The sequence below is a fragment of the Zootoca vivipara genome, chromosome 6 (assembly GCF_965207765.1).
Source record: "Zootoca vivipara chromosome 6, rZooViv2.hap1.1, whole genome shotgun sequence".
Classification (NCBI taxonomy): domain Eukaryota; kingdom Metazoa; phylum Chordata; class Lepidosauria; order Squamata; family Lacertidae; genus Zootoca; species Zootoca vivipara.
Window position 1 is genome coordinate 48779323 of NC_142589.1, and position 19929 is coordinate 48799251.

The window sequence follows — 19929 nt, forward strand, 5'->3', positions numbered from 1 at the left end:
TCTGAGGCCTGATCCAGCCCTGCCCATGGCCAATTTTCCTGCCCCTGCCCAACAGCTCACAATTTGACAGCAGTGGGAAAAAGAAAAAAAAAGACACACAGTGCTTCGGTGGGGGATGCCCTGCCCTATTTTTTTTTCAGGGAATCATCAGATTGACAAGTAAAGAGAGAGTGATAAAGCCCCCTTCTCAGCTGATACTGTGTGTGTGTAAGTGTGTAAATGAGGGTGTTGGGTGGCCATGCCCACCCTGGCACATGCAGACTCCCAAAGGTAGCCAGAGGCTGAATGTGGTCCTCTTGTTCACCTCTCTTGTTCTAAATGGCAGGCCTAGAACTAACAGGTGGCAGCAGCAAATAGGTGGATTTCCTTGAAATGTGTTGAGTCACTTGCTGCTGTTTGTCTGTGGCGCAGGAGGTGGAGGACTCCCTTCCATTGGTGAAGTGCTACTTCTGTTCCATACCCATAAACAACAACTCCTCCTCCAACAGTAGAAGGGAGTCTCAGATGGGCCGTTTTCTGCTTGCTGCATCAGATGGATTCGTGCAAAGGAGTGATACTTAATTCCTCAGTTTCTCCCTGTGCCATGCAGGTGTTGTCAAGTCCAACACAGGTGTGGCGGCTGTTTTGATCCTGTAGCCTCCTACTTGGCTCTTTTGCTCTCCAGTAAAGGGAGCAAGTAAGGGAGGCACTGGGATAACTTAAGTTAGGCAGCAGCTGCTGAGGCTTCTCCATTTTGTCCCTGCACTGGATGAACTCCATCTGGTATGCAGGCTGAGACCCTACCTGCCCGCAGACTGTCTCACCAGAGTGGTGCATGCTCTAGTTATCTCCCACTTGGACTACTGCAATGCGCTCTACGTGGGGCTACCTTTGAAGGTGACCCGGAAACTGCAATTAATCCAGAATGCGGCAGCTAGACTGGTGACTGGGAGTGGCCGCCGGGACCACATAACACCGGTCCTGAGAGATCTACACTGGCTCCCAGTATGTTTCCGAGCACAATTCAAAGTGTTGGTGCTTACCTTTAAAGCCCTAAATGGCCTCGGTCCTGTATACCTGAAGGAGCGTCTCCACCCCCATCGTTCAGCCCGGACACTGAGATCCAGCGCTGAGGGCCTTCTGGCGGTTCCCTCACTGCGAGAAGCAAAACTACAGGGAACCAGGCAGAGGGCCTTCTCAGTAGTGGCGCCTGCCCTGTGGAATGCCCTCCCATCAGAGGTCAGGGAGATGAACAACTACCTGACATTTAGAAAACACCTAAAGGCAGCCCTGTTTAGGGAAGTTTTTAATCTGTGATATTTTAATGTATTTTGGTATTTGTTGGAAGCCGCCCAGAGTGGTGGGGGAAACCCAGTCAGATGAGTGGGGTATGTATGTATAAATAAATAAATATCTCTTGAGTTGGGTAGAAGATGCTCTGGATTCCGGTCCCTACAGCATTTCTCCTTCAAAAACACTGATGAAACAGCAGGGGTTGGGCAGAGGCCAAGGAGCTGTCCCTCTCCTTGGTTGCACCTTCACCATTTGGTACCTCCTGTGTGCAGAGCAGCCCTTGTTCCTCCTTGTTGACGTGACTGTGTTTTTGGGCTCTGACAGGCTCACTGACTCTCTTTGTGTCGATTTGGTTCCTCCCAGGCTTACCTCGAGTCCTTCTACAAGTTCTGCAAAATCCTGGGCGGCACAACAGCTGATGCCATGTGCCCCATCTTGGAGGTAGGAGCCAGCTAGCAGCCCCCTTGCCTAGTTTTGTGTGGGGCCAGCCAGCAGAGAAACTCCGGCTGCCCCTGGAGCGAGCATCGCCCGTCTCTCCTGCCTTCTGCCACAGCCCAGCCAAGAATTCCCGCTTCAGTGCTTTCAAAAGGCTGTGCTGTCCCTTTTGGGAGGGGTCTGCCAAAGTTGCAACTGAAGCCTTTTCTGGAAGCTGCCAGGGCTCTTAATTTGGCCAGAGCAGGGATATATTTGAGCTGAACTCTTCCTCCTCTCACCATCCCTTGCTTCTTTCCTTAATATAATTGGCTGCCCACCCCACCCCCTTTTAGGATACATTAGAAACTTTTAAAGAAGCTGGTCAGTGCTGGTGCTGGGCTCCTGCTGCCCTTTCTAACACTGCTAACCTGCCTGTCTCTTTCCTTGCAGTTTGAAGCTGACCGAAGAGCATTCATCATCACCATCAACTCCTTTGGCACAGAGCTGTCCAAGGAGGACCGCGCAAAGCTCTTCCCCCACTGTGGAAAGCTCTATCCAGAGGGCCTGGCTCAACTGGCCAGGGCAGATGACTACGAGCAAGTCAAAGCAGTCGCCGACTACTACCCTGTAAGCTTCCTGCCTCTGAGCTGGGCCTGGAGCAGGGGGGGGAGGAGGACAACGTGCAGTGTAGTATTTGGGGGTGGGTGGGCATGTTTTGTTTCTGGGGCAATCAATCACATGGTTGCTCAGTCCTCACCCATAGGCAAAGGGTACCTAGCTGTCAGCAGCAGGCTGTGGCTTCAGTGATCAGGCTATTAACCCATAATGTTTTGGAGCTTTGAAAATGGGGATAAATCTCCTTCCTTGTGTCACTCTCCACATTTTTGTCACACTCCTCCTTCCATGTATCCCATAAAAGGGTAGACCAGAGCAGCTTATAGCGTGACCTTCCCAGGGGCTGCTCTTTGCCAGGGGTGGGGAATCTGAAAAGTCCACTTTCTTTTGTTAGTACTGCACTTTCCTAGCTTTCAAGCTGCAGTACTGCACTTTCCTAGCTTTCAAGCTGCAGTATCGTGTCTCTGGGGAGTTTGCATCTCCTCCCTGCCCCCGCCCCCCCCGGCAAGCCTAGTGTTAAGCTTCACTACTGATGAATAGCAACACCTCCCCCCCATCAAAGCTCCATATTTGTGTCAACTTCTAATGAACTTGACCTTCAAAACTTGCTAATTTTTCAAATGCCCCCCCTGGTGTGTTCCTCCCTCCCTCCCTCTCTATCCCCCCCCTCTCTTTAGCTGCAGGAATTTTCTCTCCCTTTCCCTGCAGCCCCTTCATGCATGGCGGTGTTGCTGCCTTGCTACTTCTTGTGTTTTTTAAAATCACACACCCCACTCCAGGATCCAACCTCCCTTCAGCTTTCTTCTCTGCCTTTTATTTCTCTGGCTCCAGTAGGGAGCAGTGATGGTATTCTGAGCTGGTTTCATTTCATGCTTGTTGAAAGGCCAATCCCTTGCTTGACTCGTCTTGTAACAGCTTTTCTCCCCCACAGGAATATAAGCTGCTGTTTGAAGGAGCTGGTAGCAACCCAGGGGACAAGACTCTCGAGGATCGATTCTTTGAGCATGAAGTGAGTAGGCTTCCCTTGCTTATCAGGTGCCTTGATTGCACTACAGGCTCGACTAGCCCCGTGAACACGGTGGGCAGGGCGTTTGGAGACACTCTGCCCTGATGATTCACTTCCCCAGCCTGAGGCCAGCAAAGAGTCTCTCTTGAAAGCTTCCCCAACACATCCACTGTTGCATTTATTTCTGCCTTGTAGGCATTTGTCCCAAGCCAGCCAGCTATTTTTCAGCTGCTAGCGCTGTCCTCGGCAGTCAAGAGGAAGCTGGCAGCAGGGAGCACCCCCCCCCCCTCCCAAACTGAGTGTGGAAGGAAACAGCCGCTACCAATACCAACCAGGGCTAGGCCACTCCGAAACCACTGGGTTGGTCCCTGCCTTATCTGAATGCCACAGGTCTGGTGGATAAGGCACCGTTATGCCAATGAGGCATTTATTCTGTCTTGACTGACTGAGATCAGACAAGCATGAATGGCCGTGAGGCTGACAAGGAGCACAGAAGCCTGAGCACTCTGTGGAGGAGACACATCCCTCTGGCTTTGCTGCTGACCTCCTCTGGTCCTCATCCACTGAGAGCTTTTTAGGTCAAAACCAGCCCTTGAAATTGTGCCTGGGAACCAGCATAGCTGGCAAAGAAGATGCGTCTCCCAGTCCCAGGATCATAATTTTGCTGCCCTAATTTCACCAGCTGCAGTTTCCCAAGTGTCCTTCAAAGCAACCCCAAGCACTGAGGGTTGTACTAACCTGGGCAAGGTGTGAACCAGCATGCAGCACAGATGACAGTGGCCAAGCACTCATATGTCTAGGGGAGGCTTCTGTTAGCCCAGGCATGTCAAACCTGCGGCCCTCCAGATGTTTTGGCCTACAAATCCCATGATCCCTAGCTAGCAGGACCAGTGGTTGGGGAAGATGGGAATTGTAGTCCAAAACATCTGGAGGGCCGCAGGTTTGACATGCCTGTAGTTAGCCCATCAGACTAAGCTGGTGTGAATGTGTGTGTGGGGGGGTTCTGTACAGTGTATTCTTTTCACCAGCTAATTTCCCCTTGCAGAGACACACAGCAGGCTCCTGGGGCCAGCTTAGATCCTGTCTGTGGGCCCCTTTCTCCACATGCAAGCCAGAGGGGAGAGTGGTGTGACTTTCCTCCTAGCTGCCAGGGTGTTGCTGTGAAATGCTTGCATGGAAAGAGTGGCTGGCAGGACTGTGTTTGCTCACCTGGTATCTGCTCTCAACAGGTGAAGCTGAACAAGCTGGCTTTCCTGAACCAGTTCCACTTTGGTGTCTTCTATGCTTTTGTGAAGCTGAAGGAGCAAGAGTGCCGCAACATCGTCTGGATTGCGGAGTGCATCGCCCAGCGCCACCGGGCAAAGATAGACAATTACATCCCCATCTTCTAAACCCTTCTCTTTTGCCGGGCCAAGTCCACAGGTTCCTCGCCTCCCTTCCCCAAGTTCCAGACCTGGATGTAGCTTTCCGAGGGACCACCGGGAGGAGCCTTTGGGGTCTTGCTGGGCCATGGGGGGCCCTGCCTCCTTCCTCATTAACGTGTCACTGTATGTGCTTTGTGTAGATCAGACTAGATCATTCAGTATTACTAGAAGTTTACTGTCCTCCAAAGGAGGGATTCTGGGTGTTTCTGAGGGTCAGCAGGAATGCTGTGCCCTCATGCAACACTTTGGTCGGCCAGCACAATGTCATGCAAGCAGTGAAGATATGTGTTTGTGTTGTGTCGACTGTGAGCATCTGCTTGTCTTTGCACAACTTGAGGCTTCGTTGTACTGCATCTTTCAGCCGACTCTACTCTCCTGGCTCTTCTCTCTGAAAGTCTTGGGTAGTCCAGCTCTGCAAAGAGTGCAGGGCTGGGGAAGTCCTTGGAGCTCTGCAATTACAGCAGCTCTTGATAGGAAGCCACAACCACTCAGTGGGTTTAAAGCATGTTTGTGGAGCTTCTGCTTCCGGGACAGTCCCCTGGATTTGGCACAGCCTCCTTCCCTGTGGTGTTGGCTTTGGAGCATCCTGCCCACTTACTAGACAAAGCAGCGAGATCTGTGGCTGCACATGCCTCTCTGCGAGTGGCAGAGCAATTTGCTTGGCCATCCAATTGCCCGGAGGTGTTTTGCAAGCAAGGCTCCATTCCGGGGGAGAGGTTCCTGTAGTCTCTTTGCTCAGGAAGAGGTCTTTCCTTTTTCCAGGTCAGGAAAGGGTAGGGGTGTGTGTGTTCTTTTCCTCTCCTGCTGGGCCAAAGATGTGCAAGTCAAACTACTCTTTCCATGGCGACCCTCAGGTGATGTCAAAATGGTCCTGGTCTTTTCCGGGCCTCTCCATTGGAGACCTGCTGGGCTGCACAAGTCCTGTGAAAATGTCCCCTTTCTTTGCTGCAGGGCCTGGTCTGGGTGCCTCAGACCCTGTGTAGTTTCTAGGCCTGCCCAGAGAAAGTGGCTGAGGCTGCCTTGGCAGCTCTGCCTCTCTACCTTCTCCTCCCCACCTGCACTTGGAAGAATGACCAGGACTCCTAAAGAGCAGCAACCACTTAGCCTCAGCTGGGAACTCCCCTATTGCAGGTTCTGTGGTGGGTCTTCCTCTGGCCCTCTTCAGGGTATGGGGCTTTTGCTGTGAGTTGCACTGGTCTCAAGTCCCAGCCTTTTCACTGCAGACAAGCTGCCCTTCCTTCACCCAGCCTGCCAGCCCCCAGCCCTTCCCATGCAGCCAGCAGGCTCTAGCCTCTCTGCTTGCAAGCACTTTGGAAAGGTGTTCCTGGGCTGTGCCTCTTTTCATGGGTGGCTGTCTCTTAGTTCCTTTGTATGTGCAAATAAGTGGCTGCTGGGTGGGGAGGCTTTCCTCTGGCTGGTGTGGATGGAAAGAGGCTGTTTCAATTTCCTTCCAAATGTGTCACCTTGGCTCCATGGTGTATGACCCCTCGAGTTTCGCTTGCTGTTCATTACCTTTCTGTTAAACTGTGACAATAAATTATTTCCCCAAATGATTGCAGCGCTCCGCTGGTTTGTCTTGGGTGCCCTCTGAGAAGCAGCCCCTTCCCGGAGAGGGTCTGAGATGCTTGGCAGTTTCTAGCAGGGAGATGTGGCTGTGCTCCTTGCCCCATGACTTTTCAGATGGATTAGAAGCCTTGAAACAAACATCCACAGAATTGCTGTGAGGAGCAGAGGTTGGGCACATGGAAACATGCTGCAAAATCCCCCACAATGCCCAGGGGTTCTTTGGTGGGTCAGTGGACAAGAGAATAGAACCTCTGCCGGTGGGAAGCAAGGCAGCTGCTGCTCTAGACCTCATGAGGGCCAGCTGACTTTACTTTTCTGCCTGCCTCCCACCATACAAATGCAGAATACAGGTGATGCAGGGCCCTACCTGGCTGTGGTGTTATTATCTGTGGTGTCTCCACATTAAAGTGAGGATGAAGAAGAAGAAGCCCTCCAGGTCTGGGGACTGCAAGTAGCATTACCCAATTCTTCATCACTGGCTACGGCTGAAGGGAGTGCCAGGACATGCAGAAGGGCTTCATGCTGCCCTGTGTGTGTTATGAAACTGTTGTTTTGTTACATCTTTATCTCTTCCTGTGCCTTCCTCTTAGGAGATCCAGATGAGTTTCATAGCAGCTGTGTGAAGGATAGGCTGAGTGTGACCAGGGGGCAGGGAGCCCCGGGGGGTAGTGGATCTGGCTTGGCCACTTGGCTCCAGGCTGCACGAGGCCCCTACTACTCTGCAGCCCCAGGACCTATGTAAGGACGCCAGCAGCAGGTCCCCCCAGAGCTGAGAGAGGGTTTTCTGCACACTGCCTGGATGTGCACTGTCTGCCTATGCCACCATCTGGAATGAAGCACTTTCTCTGACATGACCCGACTCACTGACTTTCCCCCAGGACATCAAGATACACAACCAAAGTATGAAATAACCATTTTAATTTATTTCCAAGTGACAATCGTGACCTTGTTCTTCGTGACAAGATTTGTAGGCCATCTGCCTGGGAGTCCCTGCCCTCTTCTGGAGGCAAGGAGGGGCCCCAATTTGGGGAGGCCTTTTTTGGCTTAGTTCCTGCATGGTGATGAGGCTTGGAGGACAGAAGAACAGCAGGTTTGCTGCAGCAGCAAGAAAAGAAAACTCCCAGCATCCTTGAGGTCAGCTGCAGGAATGAGAGGTACTAACAAGATCCACACAAGCAGCGTTCTATAATGCGTTGCATTCATTTGCACAAATATGCAACGTTTTTGTGAAATTAGGTGATTCCCCCTCTTGTCCCCAAACATTTAAGGTTGATGCTCCGAACGAGCAGGCACCAGGGACTACTGATGAATACTTGGGTGCTGCTGCAAGCAGTTCCAGCCACAGGCACCTTCAGCCTTCTCACATGGTCCCCAGCTGAGCAGAGGCTCCAAGCCCCTTCAGTTGAACACATGCAGAGAAGCCCCTTTGTACATACATGCTGTTCTATGTACTTTGAACCCTTTCCAGGCTACAAATTACACCATTTAACCTCCCATTATCTCAAGGGTCCAAATAAGCAGTTATTTTCAGCCTTCATAGGTTTTACCTTCACCTTCGATCTGGTTATGGTGCAATTTGGCTACAGCTAATATTAGCAAAATATTTCTTTGGCTCATACAGCTATTATTACAACAAAAGGGCTGGCCATTATGGGATCTTGACACAAGTAAGGTGGCAATCCTAGTCACGTCTACTCATAAGTAAGACCTACTGAATTCAATGGGGCTTACTCTCAGGTAAGTGGGGTTCGGCCTGAACCCTTATATAGACACGGTAAAACAGGGTTTCACGCTGGCCCAATTTTTATTTTTATGTAAGCGACATTGCTACAGGCATGCCACCTCTTTTTCCCTTCCTGCGTTGGTGGAATGAAAGGTGTTCATCTTGCTCTAGACCAAACAACCTTGAATTACTCTCCTTAAACAAGTTGTGCTTTAACGTTGCTTATATTTGGTTCTTCTTTAGGATGGAGCAGCTAGGCGTTAATTGTTCACCTTTAAGATTATAATTTTTGGTCATAGATTCCGGAAATGTAAATGACCCAATCCATAGAGGTATTGACAAAAGTTCTTGGAAATGAGAACTAGCAGCTATTAAAATATAAGTTACTAGGACAAATCGTCAGCTCCTAAAATTCTTTGGTTGCAATGGAGAGCAGCTGCTGGGCCTTCCAAGGGCCTGGAAGTTGCCCTCTGTAGAGACTTATTAGCCCTACTATTCTGTAGGGCTAAAATTCTGTAGAGTAAAATCAGACTTGGAAATCTTGGAATACAGTCGTACCTTGGTTGATGAATGCCTTGCGAATTGAACGTTTTGGCTCCCAAACGCCACAAACCTGGAAGTGAGTGTTCTGGTTTGTGAACGTTCTTTGGAACCCGAATGTCCAATGCGGCTTCCAAATGGCTGCAGGAGCTTCCTGCAGCCAATCGGAAGCCACACCTTGGTTTCCAAATGTTTTGAAAGTCAAACAGGCTTCTGGAATGGACTCCATTTGACTTCCGAGGTACCACTTTGTGTGTGTGTGTGAACTGATCTGCTTTACACCTGAGACTGTGGAGCAGAATAAATGAAATCAATGAAAACTGGGGTGGGGTGTTTGTTTGCCTGCATCCAAAAGCAAACAAACAATCTAAAATGACAACTCATTATTTTTTGCCCACTATATGTGGATCCAAGGGAGTAAAACCTTGTTAACATATGGTGCCTCAGTATTTAGATAAAACACAAGCTATTAATTTTGGATAAAATTAAGCTATTAATTGATAATCAGTTTTGTATTATTTACTCAGTGGCTACTGTTTCTAGAGCTGCTAAGAAACTAGGTGTGAATTTTTATATATATATATATAAATTGATTGATTGAACTGAGTGATTCAAATAGGTACCAGTTATGGCTGATATAGATTCTTAATTATAATACTTTGATTTTGATCATGATTTCTGTGGTGACTATTGTTAATGAATATTACCATGCTTGTGCCGGGGGGGCGGGGCGGGCAGGGGGGGGAGTGTGCTACATACAGACTGAGAAGCTGGAAAGGCCTTTGGCTATTTGCAGTGAAGAAGACACAGTACAGTGAGGAGACATGGCATTGGCTCAGCTGAAGTTTATGGAGAGGTATATCACAAAGCTGAGGTATGCTGAAGCCCTTTCACTATCAGTTAGCAGCCGCCACAATCTCCTTTGGCACAAAGGGGGAGAGAAAAGCCAGTCAGGAATTTGGGGGGGGGTGTTTACTTGCCACTGGTAACTCCCCCCTTCCCCAAATGCAACAATCATTGGTCTCAGTAGGGCTTCTCCAGCACTCTGTTCATTGAAGCGAATGGGTCCCAATCCCACCATCTTCCTATAATTTTAATGTTCACTTAGGAAAAGGGCAGCAATGGCTGCAGCTTGCCCTCTCCCTGCACTGACACAAATGAGCTGGTGGATTTTCAGTAGAAACACCTTAAGCAGCTACTCTGGGCCCTGAAGTCTTTCCCAGGTGCTTTCTCTGCCAAGCTGCCCTTCACTGTTTCTGGGGGCTGTTGCAAGGCTTTGGCTGCCGCCCTCTGGGCAACTTTGGGTTGATGAAGAAGGCTTTGAGGAAGAGGTTGCGGACGGTGTGGGGCAGGTAGTGGTGGATGAAGTACATAGGGCCCAGGCCTCTCCCTGGGTAGTATTTCACCAGAGGCCTGGTAGACAGGAGGCCGTCCACGATGCTCTCCACGACGGAGCTGAGGTCCTCCACAGCAAACTTCATGGAAGCAAGAAACTGCCTGTTGATGTCTTCCAGGTATTCTTCTCCATAGGCTTCCAGGAGGTCAGGGGATAGAGCTGCCAGCAGCTGAGCCTTCCTTTCTTTCCAATAAGCATGATTACAAGAACCATCTGCAGGGAACAGACAGGTTGGGAGGGGGGGAGTAAGAGATTTCATGCTGGGTGTAGCCCAGGTAGCTTATACAATTCCTTCACCCTGAAGTTTGGTATCTAGTGCAAAATTTGGCTTCCCCAGAATCTCAGCTTCCACTTAAGGCATATTTCTAGTCCTTATGACTGGAGTGAAACTTGAAAAAATAAGGGCAGTGTTTGGAACAATTTCCAAAGCCACAGCGTGAGCCAAGCAACAAGGCAGCATTTCCTCATGTTTCCTTGCTCCTCCCATTTGGATCTTGGGCATGAAATGAATAATAGCAGTTAAATTGAAGCAGATTGGAGCAGTTGATGGGACACAACAATCAGGAAGCAGGCATTGAGAGGAGAGAGAGAGTTAGCCCCAAGTGATGCCCAGGAGGGGCCTCTCCAAGTTACAGCAACAAGGCAGATGGGACGTTTATTTGTTCTTTTAATTTTATTTTAGTTTGCTTATAGACTATTTACTATTATATCAAGTATCTCAAAGGGGTCAAAGCCAATCCTTCAAGTGCAAATGTATCTGTAAGAGAATAAACTGGCAACTCCTTGTGGTGTGCAAAATTCCCACTGATGGATCCTGCACACATAAAGAGTAAGGGAAGCCCCAGCCCCAGGCTGTGCTACGCCTGCCCCCCCCCCAATAATTTCAGTTTCCTTGGAACCTGCAAAACAGAGCAAGTCCTCAGCAGTGGACAAAGAAAAGACACATTATCCCACCCACCCCTGTGCACTGCTAGCGGTCCCAGTCATTCTCTTACCAGTTTTGAAATACCCTGGGAGGATGACGCTCACTTGAATCCCCCAGGGTGCAAGTTCATACTGCAGAGTGTCCATGACAAGGCTGAGAGCAGCTTTGGATGCCCCGTAGCCAGATAAACAGGGGAACGGCATGTTGCCTGCAGAAGGAGAGGAGGGAGGGGTTACTCTTTACCCCCATCTTGACTACAGGAGGGTCAAACAGTAGGGAAGGGCTGTAGCTCACCGGTAGAGCACCTGCTTTGCATGCGGAAGGTCCCAAGTTCAATCCCCAGCGGTGGTATCTGCCAGTCAGTATATAGGCAGCCCTGAGCTCAATGGGCCTGACTTCCTAGGGAAGGCAGCTTCCTAGGGCAGCCCAACTCCCAAAGGGCGAAACCAGATCCCATGGAAGGTTTTCTCCTTCCCTTTACCTGCCGGGCTGCTGATGGTGATAATCCTTCCTTGTGAGGAGCGCAGCAAAGGCAGCAGCCCCTGGGTCAGCTCCAAAGTGCCAAAGAAGTTCACCTCCATGCAGCTGCGGAAGTCGTGGAGAGGCGTCAGCTCCACATCTGCAAGGGTGGTGTTGATGCCAGCATTGTTCACCAGGCCCCAGAGCCCTGTATGCCAAGAGGGAAACTGGTTTGCTGATGTTTGTAATTGGTTTACTTTCCATTTTTACAGTTCTGCTGCATGGGTTTATATTGTTGTAAACCCCTGTGACATATTTTTTATGATACAGTGGTGCATATAAAAATAAATTGGCAAATGGCTGCTCTTCCCCTGGCCGCTTTTCCTCCATGTGCGTGGACAAACAAAGGCATTTTGCTGCTTCCAGATTAAGCAAGAACCCATCCATCCGACATCTTTTCTCAAAATGTTTTTGCACCGGCTTCTAGCAGGTAAATACCCTATATGACCGCACCCTAGAACGGCTGGTGTGGAGATTGTTTGTTTGATTGTTACATTTTAATATGAGACAGCCTACAAACTGAAGATTTTTTCAGAAATTCACTCAACTATCTAATCTGATTCTGAGATTTATGCTTACCACCCGCTTTCATGTTTCAGCCTTGAAACTCAGAAAGTTTTGTTTCAAATTCCAAAGAAGAGACTCTGAGAATCCTACACCTACGGTACCTTGTTTCTGTTCAGATTGCCAACACTCTCAAGTTACCTGTCCTCACTGTCTGAGCCTTGATGAACTGCAAGATTCTCTGGATGTCCTCAGCTTTGGTCAAGTCCATTTCCAGCAGGGTCAGGCGTGACGAGCAGCTCTGCCGAAGCTCCTCTGCGCCAGGACTCTTCAGATCCAGGACGCTAGCATAGACGGTCAGTCCCAGGGTGTCTAAGTGATGAGCAGCCACCTTTCCAAAGCCAGTGTCACATCCTGGAAAATGACAAAAAGGAAGAGTGGGCAAGGGTGGACAACGGACCACCTCCTAGCCTCAGTTCTCCAGTGGCTGCATGTGAATAATAAAGATGATCTACCTCTAAGCATTGTTATGACAAGAAGATTAAATAGGCACAATCCAGACACACTTCACTTTTTTTTTACTACCACCATTATTATTATTATTATTATTATTATTATTGGAGCGGATGGCGCTGTGGTCTAAACCACTGAGCCTCTTGGGCTTGCCGGAAGGTCAGCAGTTCGAGTCTGCACGATGGAGTGAACTCCCATTGCTCTGTCCCACCTAGCAGTTCGAAAGCATAATAGTGCGGCGGGAAGGCAAACGGTGTTTCCATGTGCTCTGGCCTCCCGTCACGGTGTTCCAGAAGCATTTAGTCATGCTGGCCACATGACCTAGAAAGCTGGCTGTGGACAAACACCAGCTCCCTTGGCCTCAAAGCGAGATGAGCACCACAACCCCATACTTGCCTTTGACTGGACCTAACTGTCCAGGGGTCATTTACCTTTTTACCTACTATTATTATTATTATTAATTTATTGCTGCTGCTTGTTTTTATGTTGCCTTTCTGTCTCAAGGTACCCAAAGCAGCCCACAGCAACTAAAAATATAAAACCATAAAAAATTAAGCAAGTATAAAACTAAAAGCAGGTGGTCATGCGAGTGGTGCAAGGCTTGCCAGCAGGCATGACAGCAGCGGAGTGTCAAGTCTCCCTAAGCCATAGGGTGAACAGCATGGGAAACTCATTGACATTCCAAAAAAAAAAAAAATCACCATTACCAAGGAAAGGTGGATGGAAAACTGGAGGAGAACAAAATTTCCCAAAATTAGCACTGTGGTCCATACTGGGGTCAAGTTCCACTGAGCTATCAGATAGGGAAGAATAAACTGGGTGACCCTAAAAGACAGGAAACGGAGGCGTCTCCTATCAATGAATAATAAAATGTGCAAATACAGAAAGTGCTTGCAGTGGACTGGCAGCCACTTTGTAGTCCCTGGAGGATCAGATCAGAGCTGCTTTATCCCAACTAGCAGATATTGCCAAGATGGCTAATGTTGCCATGAACTAAGTGTTTAAAGGAGGTGGTGAGGGATGCTGGGCTCTGGTTGGGGGAGCAGGAAAACTCTTGTTATCAAAGTAAAATGCCACCGAGACAGATTCCAGGGAAAGAGGAAGGGACAAATCTGCCCTTGTTACTGACTGACTGGATTAATGGGTGCACCTGAGTCACGACCCCACTCAGCAGAGCTTTTGCAGCACATTGCTGCGTACTTTGAGTGCTTTTGCACTAAAGGAAAGACCTCCAAGGCTCTTTGTAATTTGAAGGAGTTCAAATGTAAAGATGCTCCAGTGCTTTGCCCTGAGATGCTTGGAAAGGCACAACTAAATTCTATAAATCTGCACTGAGGGAGGCAGGAATTCACGGCTGAAAGGTTATGTCAGCAAGCCATAAAGATGCTGCCTGAAAACTCAAAGGCTGCAACCGCACCATACGTTTAAAGCACCTGGTTCCCCAAAAGAGTCCTGGGAACTATAGTTCACCCTTCACAGAGCTACAATTCCCAGCACCCTTAAACTACAGTTCCCAAGATTCTATTGGGGGGGGAACCATGTGCTTTTAAATGCATAGTGTAGATGTGACCTCTGCTACAGCAGAGGCGGAAGAGGTGAGGTGGTGGTGGTGGGGGACATAGAGCAACCATAGGATCAGAAAAAAGGCAGGGAGGAGGAAGGTAGCTGGGAGATGCCAGAACAAGCACAGAGACACAAAACTCTGCCAGGGATTGAACTGCCTTGCATGAGGCATTTTCAGTAGCAGCACAACCCTTTTTCTCCACAGTCCACCATATGGGTCATTCGGCACAGCAGCTTTTAATTTTTTTTCTTTTATAATTTGCACACACTGTTGTCCTTTAAAGAAAGACGCAGGATGTCCGGTCTTGCGCAATGGCAATGGCAAGCATAACAGGAAGTCACCCCCTGTGTCAATCAGCCACAACAGCAGGGGTCGGCGTTCCCAGGATGTGGCAGCTCGCTCTGCATCTATCACAATCTGGAATTCTCCCAGTACAGGATGCAGAAGGATGAAGGGCAGTTGCTGCAGTTGGGGTGGGGGCGAGAGAAGGGGCTGCTGCTGATGCTTTGGCACTTCTCCAGCCCCTTCTGCTGCCTCGGTATCTTGACTGCTGCTGCTGCTGTTGCCACCGCTCAGGTGTTAGCAAGTGGCTCCACCCACAACCTGGGGATGTGACCTTGGGTCTACAACTCATTCAGTCACGGATCTGCTGTTTATATACCTTGCACACACACAGAAAAGGGAACAAAATGCCTGTTTATCTTGTGATTTGTTGCAAAAAAGGCAGTTCTAAAAATAGCTTCCTCCACTTCCCTGCTCTGGATTGCCGGACCATTAACTTTGCCAGTTAATAAAAAAGTTGGGCCCAGAAACCGCAACCCCAAACTCGCCTCTCACCATCACAATCAGACGTTGCCGGGGTCCCAGCAAAAGCCCAGACCTACCCAAGGGCCAATCAACACAGCTCCCTGTTTTAGGGGGGGGGGGTTCCTCTGGGCCTTCATAACTCCCCCCTCCCTTGACCCAGTATGGACCCTTGCGCACAAGAGCCCAGTCATGACGTCCAGGCATAAACCACAGGAGGATGGACACACACACACACAGATGGTGGCCTGGCTGGCTGTTGGGGGCCTCCATAAGCCATTACGGCAGGGCAGAAGTCCACACTGCCAGGATTTCCAAAGGCATTTGTATGTTGTTTGGGCTCATTAATTGAGAATTAAAGCAGGGCAAACAAACAAACAAACCAAGAATTAAAGGTACTAGTGTGACAAAATCATGCAAGTGTGCTTTGCTGTTAGAATTCCAAATCCTGAAACTTCATTGTGTGAGAAACAGCCAAATGTGGACACACTACTCTGCCCCTCCTCTCCTTGGTCTAAGCAAAACCTAAGCTTCTAATAAAGTAATTCAATAAACTACAAAATTGCTAGAATGCAGGCAGAAAGCCAGCTTGAGGATTTTCCAGTGTTTTACACTAACCGTCCTATGTTTACTACAGTACTATCTCCCTGGTGGACAGAGGTCACAGGTGTGTGAGGTGCAATGACCTCCTGGCTTTCTGGGACCAAGTTTGTATAGGAAAATCCTGACTCACTAACCTATTAAAAGTTCTTTGTGGGTGTTAACAGGCATATAGACAATAAATCCAGTTGACACAGAGTTGGACATTCAGAAAGCTTTTGACAAAGTCAAAGCAGTTGTGGAATAAAAAGGAGAGGTACTCATGTGACAGAAAGCAGAGAGCAGGAATAAATGAACAGTTCTCTGAATGGAGGGGTTTAGAGTTAGGGGTGAGTAGTGAGGTAGCCAAATTTGCTAAAAATACTAAATTGTTCAGGGTTTTGGTTTTTTGTTCATTTTTTTAAGGATTGCAAAAAGTTCCAAAAAGTGAGTGAATGGGAGGTAAAATGACAAATGCAATTCAGTGCAAGCAAGTGTAAAGTAAGGCACATTGCGGCAAAAAATCCTAATTTCACATCTACGCTTATGGGTTTAGGGTTAGGGAAGCAGAGAGTAGGAATACATGAACAGTTCTCCCAATTGAGAGATGCATAATGGTTACCTTGGTGAAGATCTCAACACAGTGTGTGGCAGCTGTGAAAAGGGTAGATTCCATGCTGGGGAACATTAGGAAAGGGACTGAAAATAAAACTGCCAATATCATTATGCTGTTATACAAATTTACGGTGCAACCACATTTGAAATACTGTGTGCATGATCTGGTCACCTCCTCTCAAAAAGGATGTCATACAGCTGAGAAATGTTTGGAAAAGGGCAACCAAAATCATGGCGATGGAGAGACTCCCCTATGAAGAAAGGTTGCAGCTTTGGGGACTTTTTCATTTAGAGAAGAGGCAAGTAAGAGGAGACATGATAGAAATTTATAAAATGATGCACAGCATGGAGAAAGTGGATAGAGAACCCCCCCCCCCTCACAACGCTGAGGATTCACGGTGGACAAAAGGAAGTAGCTTTTCACGCAGCACATAGCTAAACGATGTAATTTGTTCCCACAGGAAGCAGTGACGACCACTAACTTGGATGGATTTAAAAGCGGATTAGAGAAATTTACAGAGGAGAAAACTATCAATGGCAACTATCCCTCATAGCTATGTTTTACCTCCACTGTTGGAGGCAGTTCATCTCTGAATATCAGGTGCTTGGAACCACAATTGGGGAGGGGGTTGCTTCTGCTTCTGGGCTTCCCTTTAGGGCACCTGGCTAGCCACCATGAGAACAGGACGGGCCACCAGCTATTCTTAGGGTTCACTGCAGTTATCCTTATCCTTACTACCTCTGCCACTAACAGTCCATGGGCAACAAAGCAGATCTCTGTTTGGAGAAGATGCTGTTTACATTTTGGCAGAGGGAGAGCGCGAGGAGGGGAAGTTAGCAGCCAGAGGCAAGGCTGAGTATGCACACAAATGTAGCTCCACCTACATCAGGCGCCGAACACAAAGCAGGTATCATCCTGTGAGAGGTGAGGGGCTTGGGAGTTGTGGGAGGAAGACTGCCCTTTCTCTCCCCACCCTGATCTCTTGTACCATGGCCACAATGGTGAGAAACAGCACAAATACTGAATGGGGTCCAAGAGCTTTTGGGACCATCATGTGCAAATGGGGATGAGCAGAGTGGTAGTTGTTTGCCAAGTAACTGAGGAGCAGGCTGAGAAGACCTGGACTTGGGCAGTGGTCCTTGAGATGAGAAGTAAGAGAGAGAGAGAGAGAGAGTGTGTGTGTGTAGAACACAAGACTCATATCTTTTCATCTTGGTACCTTGGAGGGAGGGGAGCTGCCCCTCTGCTTTGTCGTCCCCCCCCCAAAAAAAACCCCATGAGTGCAGGTGGAGCACCTAGCAGCAGGTGAGAGGGCATCTTGTCCTGCCCCAGAGTCAGGTTAAGGGACCTTGTGACAACCCCTCTCTGCATTTCCCAGGGACAGCAGCCAGTAGCTGCTCTTTCTCTCCCCAACCCCTACTGAAAGAGGAAGCGAGGAAGGGCCATAAACACCCCACCCACCGCCTGCCTGTGCAGGGTACAGACTGTTCTTTTCACTTCTGATGGCTGGCTGATAGCTTCCCTTCCCAGAGATTACAAACCTCAACAGCAGGTTTATGGCAACATTAACCATTAACACTGAGTGACAGGCCAAGAGGCAGCCTGGGAAGCTGATGTGCTGCACACACAGGCGGACTTGCACAACTCAGGGCCAAAGGAGCAGCAGCAGCAGCGGCCCTCTTTCCATGGCACCAGCCTTCGGCACAGCCTGGTTCCCTGGCTAAATCAGTTTGATCCTCTGATTTTACACTTTTTGTCATGTGGCCAAGACCCTGGCGCTTCTTCAGCTTAGCTTAAGTGAAGCTGGCCCTGCAATTAAGTGTGTGGAAATCAGCCACATGGGAGGGCAGGCAGGGGGGGTGCACTTGAGGAATGTGGCCCTCCCTCCCTACGCAATCCTGAAGGCCAGGTGGGTCACACTTGTATCTGCCCAGTGGGCAAAAGGGGACTAGAAAATCACAATGGGGACATCACAATTTGGAGAAAATAATCAAGCAATGGAGGCAACTCGCCATCCTTCAACCCATTTGAAGTTTTTATACAACTTCAAAACAGCAGACAGCGAAAAGCATTCAGGACTGAAGGGCAAAAGGAAAGATTAAATCTAACAAGGGAGACAGGGAGTTTAAAAGTCATAAGGTTAGGCCCGGTTTGGGGGGGTGGGGGTGCAGACAGAAGGTGAATCAGGATTAACAGGGAGGTATCTGTGTGACCTGAAGATCAGTATGGATTTCTGAGTTCCAATTCTTTCATAATGACCCCCACCCGCAAAAAAAGAAGAAAGCTCGGGGTGGACTTTTGTGTGGAAAGGTGGTACGTGTCATTCAGTTCTGGGATTATGTACAAATCCCTGGGCTCAGAATGGTTTCCATCTGAATGGGTTTTGTTTTGTTTTGTACCAAGCCCAGGTTGATAGATCTTAGAATTTGTGCACCTCAAAAGGATAGTGTAGAGCAGGTGGGAAGGGGCAGAAAAAGAGTGAAATGAAGGGGCTGGCAGAGCAGCTTCCCCCTGAGGGAAGGCTACAACCTTTGCGGGCTTTTTAGTTTAGAAAAAAGGAAGATGTGTTGTTATGCAGGGTGTGGAAAAAGGGAGTAAGGAGTAATCTACACATACCCTTTTTCTCATAGTAATGGCAATGCGTAGCCATCTGTTAGTTAGTTATTCATTTACAGTGGTACCTCGGGTTAAGAACTTAATTTGTTCCGGAGGTCCGTTCTTAACCTGAAACTGTTCTTAACCTGAGTTAACTAACTAACTAACCACTTTAACTAATGGGGCCTCCTGCTGCAGCTGCGCCGCCCCGTGCGATTTCTGTTCTCATCCTGAAGCAAAGTTCTTAACCTGAGGTACTATTTCTGGGTTAGTGGAGTCTAACCTGAAGTGTCTGTAACCTGAAGCGTCTGTAACCTGAAGCGTCTGTAACCCGAGGTACCACTGTAGATTTCTTGTCTATATCCTTTACCCCAAGATCCCAGCAAAGCTGTGTACTGAAAGATTCAGGGCAGACAAAAGAAAGGACTTCTTCATACAATTAAACCAGAGGTGGATTTAGGGAAGGGCAACGTCTTTGGTCACACTGGGTGTTGCAGGGGGCGCCACAACTATCATTTAGAATGGAGCATGAGAGGCAGGGGGCACCTAATTTTGGCGTCACACAGGCACCTCTGAAATTTGAAAAAACAACAACCCAATAGTTTCATTTGAGTCAGGGCACGTCAGAGCACAGCACGACATATCTGCAAGGCATGCCTGGGTCCTGAAAACGGGACGTACTAATTTCTACTCAGGTGCAGAGTTCAATGCACAACCAACAAGAAGGCCATGGGTTAGTGCCAACCAGGCAGCACCCAACGTTCGTCTGCCACCACCAACAGGGCCAACCAGAGGTTTGATACTGCTTTTCTGGGGCAGTTGTGATGAGGGTTAGAAACGTCTCCCCACCCCGCTCCTCAAAGCAAAAGAGGCCATGGCACCTCCTGCTTCATTGCTCTGCTTATTACACTTTTCTCTGAACCAAAGAAGGGCAGAAAGCCGGTGGGGAAGCCCCCACATAGAAGCCAGCCTCCCTCCCAAGCACCAGGCAGCAGCAGAGACCTGCCTAGGAAGGGTGATGTCAAAGCTGTTGCTACCTCTGCTGCGCTGCTGAGGTTTCAGTCAGCTCCCTATCTGAGCAGATAACTGCAGCGTGTGGGCAAACTCATCTAATGCCCACAAAAGGCAGCTTTATCAGGAACAAGCCCTGCCCCAAGACACGGAATGGAAGAGATAAGCGGAGCAGAACACGGAAGGAAAGCCAGATTGCAGGCGGTTTGAGGCCATGCCATAAACTTCACCTGCAATGCCGGGGGGGGGGGGGGGAGAGAGAAGAGAAAGGAAGCTCAGGAAGGAGAAGCGTGAGGCGTTTGCCTTGTCCAGATCTCACCCCAAGGCGGCTGTATCTTCCCCT

At 48.9% G+C, this 19929-nt stretch overlaps 2 protein-coding genes across 2 annotated transcripts in view; one reads left to right on the forward strand and one right to left on the reverse strand.

Moving 5' to 3' along the window:
• ATP6V0D1 (ATPase H+ transporting V0 subunit d1) overlaps nt 1-6284 on the forward strand; it is a 28660-nt gene extending 22376 nt beyond the window's left edge. Inside the window, exons 5-8 of the mRNA XM_035118573.3 lie at nt 1636-1713; nt 2137-2313; nt 3233-3310; nt 4537-6284. Of these exons, the coding sequence (XP_034974464.1) occupies nt 1636-1713; nt 2137-2313; nt 3233-3310; nt 4537-4698 (495 nt within the window). The 3' untranslated portion in view covers nt 4699-6284. The remainder of the gene's footprint in view (nt 1-1635; nt 1714-2136; nt 2314-3232; nt 3311-4536) is intronic.
• Nucleotides 6285-7198: 914 nt separating this feature from the next.
• HSD11B2 (hydroxysteroid 11-beta dehydrogenase 2) overlaps nt 7199-19929 on the reverse strand; it is a 29307-nt gene continuing 16576 nt past the window's right edge. The window contains exons 2-5 of the mRNA XM_035118884.3: nt 12106-12318; nt 11363-11548; nt 10952-11089; nt 7199-10169 (exon numbers count right to left, since the gene is read on the reverse strand). Coding sequence (XP_034974775.3) covers nt 9808-10169; nt 10952-11089; nt 11363-11548; nt 12106-12318 — 899 coding nt within the window. The 3' untranslated portion in view covers nt 7199-9807. The remainder of the gene's footprint in view (nt 10170-10951; nt 11090-11362; nt 11549-12105; nt 12319-19929) is intronic.